The sequence below is a fragment of the Sorghum bicolor genome, chromosome 2 (genome assembly GCF_000003195.3).
Source record: "Sorghum bicolor cultivar BTx623 chromosome 2, Sorghum_bicolor_NCBIv3, whole genome shotgun sequence".
Taxonomy (NCBI): Eukaryota; Viridiplantae; Streptophyta; class Magnoliopsida; order Poales; family Poaceae; genus Sorghum; species Sorghum bicolor.
In genome coordinates this window covers 12,148,607-12,151,074 of record NC_012871.2, presented here as the reverse complement: position 1 = coordinate 12,151,074, position 2,468 = coordinate 12,148,607, and the positions used below count along the sequence as shown (strand labels likewise).

The window sequence follows — 2,468 nt, the reverse complement described above, 5'->3', positions numbered from 1 at the left end:
GAGAAGGAGTATCTCCAGCGGAGGTCTGCACTGGGCACGATGCCCCGCTTTAACCGAGTGTTTGAGGAATTGGGGATTGAATATGAGGATTACGTTGTTCCTCCGGATGTTTTGTTGGGGTTGGAGAAGAAGAAGGATTCCTCCAAGGCCGTTGCTGCGGCGGAGGCTAGGAAGAGGAAGGGTGGCGGCGCTGTGAAGGAACTTGCTAAGAAGCGCAAGGCGGAGGTTGTGTTGGAGACTCCTGTGGAGTCTTCCTCCGCTCGCTCTTCTGCTGCCGAGTCCAACTCGGTGGCTTCTGTTCCTGCGGAGGCTGCTCCTGCTGGTGGAGTTCCTGAGGTTGAGGCCTCACGCGCGGTCTCTTCTATACGCGCGCCTTTTGCGTCCCTTCTTGGGGAGGAGTCTTCCGATGCGGAGGCCCCTGAGGCGAGTCCTGCGCGGGAGGCGAATCCTGTGGTGGCCGAGAGTCCTGCGCGGGAGGCTTTGGGTGGAGGAGGATCTCCGCCTAAGGAGGTTCAGGTGGAGTCCAGCGACGAAGCTGAGTCCGCCTCTGTTCGGAGGATCAGGAGGGCGGAGGCTCCCCTTCGTCCGGCTGGTGACGGTATTAATTCGTTGTACATGGGTAATGATTTTTTGTTGATTATTTGTTTTTCTGCAAGTTTTGATTGACTTGGTCTCATGTTTTTGGTTTATCTTTCAGCGGATGTTTTTGCTGGGCTGGCTACCGCGGAGGAGATGGCTAAAGGCGCCAGCGTTGCGCAGGAAGGGCTTGCCGTTCCTCCGCCGCGTGAGCCTGCGCCTTCTGCGTTGGCCAACAGGCCTTCGCCTGCTGATGTTCTTGGTCCCGGTGAGTTTCTTCTTTTTGGTTCAACAGTTTGGTTTGTTTTTGGCTTTTTATTCTAAGGTTTGTTTTTGTTATGCGTAGGTGCTTCTGATCCTTCGATCACAGGTTGGACTGATGCCTTGCGCGAGGTTCATTCCTTGGTCGGAGGTTCGTGTTCTGGCCTCCGCCAAAGGTTTTTTGTTTCTTACGATGTTTTTTCTTACTTGTTTTTGCTTTACAGATCGTTTTCGTCAGAAGCTCCGCGGCATGGACTTTGACACGCTCCTTCGCGTGCAATATGAGCACCATAGCCTTGTATGTTTGTGATTTGTTATATCTTCCTTCGCGGTTTTTCACTCGGAGGTTTGTTGTAACTATTTATTTTTGATCAGGGTCATCACATGGCTGCCGCCTTGGAGGAGCGTTGCTCCCGGGAGGTTATCTGCCGTGATGAGGCGATTGGTGCTCTGAAGAAGGAGAACGAGACCTTGGAGGCTGAGAAGGCTCGTCTGTCGGAGGAGGTTAAGGAGTTTTCCTCCGTCAGGAAGGAGATTGATTCCCTGAGAAAGGAGAGGGATGACTATAAGGTTGGATCGGAGGTTCTGAAGAAAGAGAAAGAAGATGCCGAAGCTTCGGCGGCGGTCCTCCGCACAAGTGTCGCTGAGGCGGGGAGAGTTAGGGACTTAGCCCTGCAGCGAGCCGAGAAGGCGGAGGACATTGCTGAACGCCTTCGCAAAGAGCTTGATGCTGAGCGGACGTCTGCGGTTGAGCTGCAGACTCGCATACAGAAGGCGGAAGCGGAGGCTGCAGCTATTGTTGGGCTCTATGCCGACTCGCTTGCGAAGTTTGGGGGAAGCACCTCTGCTCCTCCGCCCGGCGGCGATGTTGGGGCTGCCCTCGCATGGCTGAAGTCTCATATCCGCATGCTCCCCGACTTTGTCGGAGGTGCTGTTGATTTTGGGGCTTTGGCCGCGGTTAGCTCCTTCGCCAGGCTTTTACGCCGCGGAGGTTGCTCTCACGCGGAGGGAGTCGCCAAGGAGGAATTTGCTGCGGCGGAGGACGTTGGCGAAGGCACCCCTAGCCTGCGCAAATCTGTCCGGAACTTTATCAGTTCGTTCTGGATTAGGTTTGGGCGGGCTGAGGCGAAGAAGATGGCGGAGGCTCGTCGCGCTGAGGTATTGTTGATTTGTTTTTTTTTTTTTTGTATTTCGCTTTGCTGCTTTGCAATGTTACTTAAGATGGATATTTGTAGGAGATTGCGAAGAAGGAGGCTAAGGTTGACAAGGCCGGTCCTTCGCGTCCACCGAGGGAGGCGCGTCCTCCGACCCAGACTGAAGCGGAGGCTCGTGATGCTGGTGCCAAGGCTCCGGAGGGATCTGGTGCCAAGGTTTCAGAGCTGCCCGAGACTTCTGCTCCTCCTCCGCCTCAGGTGTGAGGCTTGTTAGTTTTTAGGTTTATCTTAGTCTTTTTTGCGTCCAAGCATGTGACGCTTTTTTGTAATTAAGGCCGGAGGTTTTGCTTAAGTTGTAAAGAATGTTGAAAATGTAATATATTAAGTTGTTTTCAGATAAGCCTTTGTTTTACACTTTGATCCTGCGCAGGTCTCTGGCGGAGGACCTGCGCAGGATCATTTCATTACTCCCCTTTC

The 2,468-nt window shown here is 53.6% G+C and overlaps 1 protein-coding gene across 1 annotated transcript; it reads left to right on the top strand.

Moving 5' to 3' along the window:
- On the top strand, positions 503–1,775 carry LOC110432620. The gene is made up of 5 exons (XM_021453389.1): positions 503–844; positions 923–946; positions 1,062–1,135; positions 1,213–1,664; positions 1,766–1,775. Exons 1-5 carry the CDS (start codon positions 676–678, stop codon positions 1,773–1,775), a joined length of 729 nt encoding a protein of 242 aa, XP_021309064.1. The 5' UTR covers positions 503–675.

Excerpts from the sequence above, each read along its gene's own strand:
- LOC110432620 (XM_021453389.1), top strand. The coding sequence starts at position 676 with ATGTTTTTGGTTTATCTTTCAGCGGATGTTTTTGCTGGGCTGGCTACC. Across the intron at positions 947-1,061 it reads TTCTGATCCTTCGATCACAG|ATCGTTTTCGTCAGAAGCTC; the intron begins GTTGGACTGATG and ends TTTGCTTTACAG. Across the intron at positions 1,136-1,212 it reads AATATGAGCACCATAGCCTT|GGTCATCACATGGCTGCCGC; the intron begins GTATGTTTGTGA and ends ATTTTTGATCAG.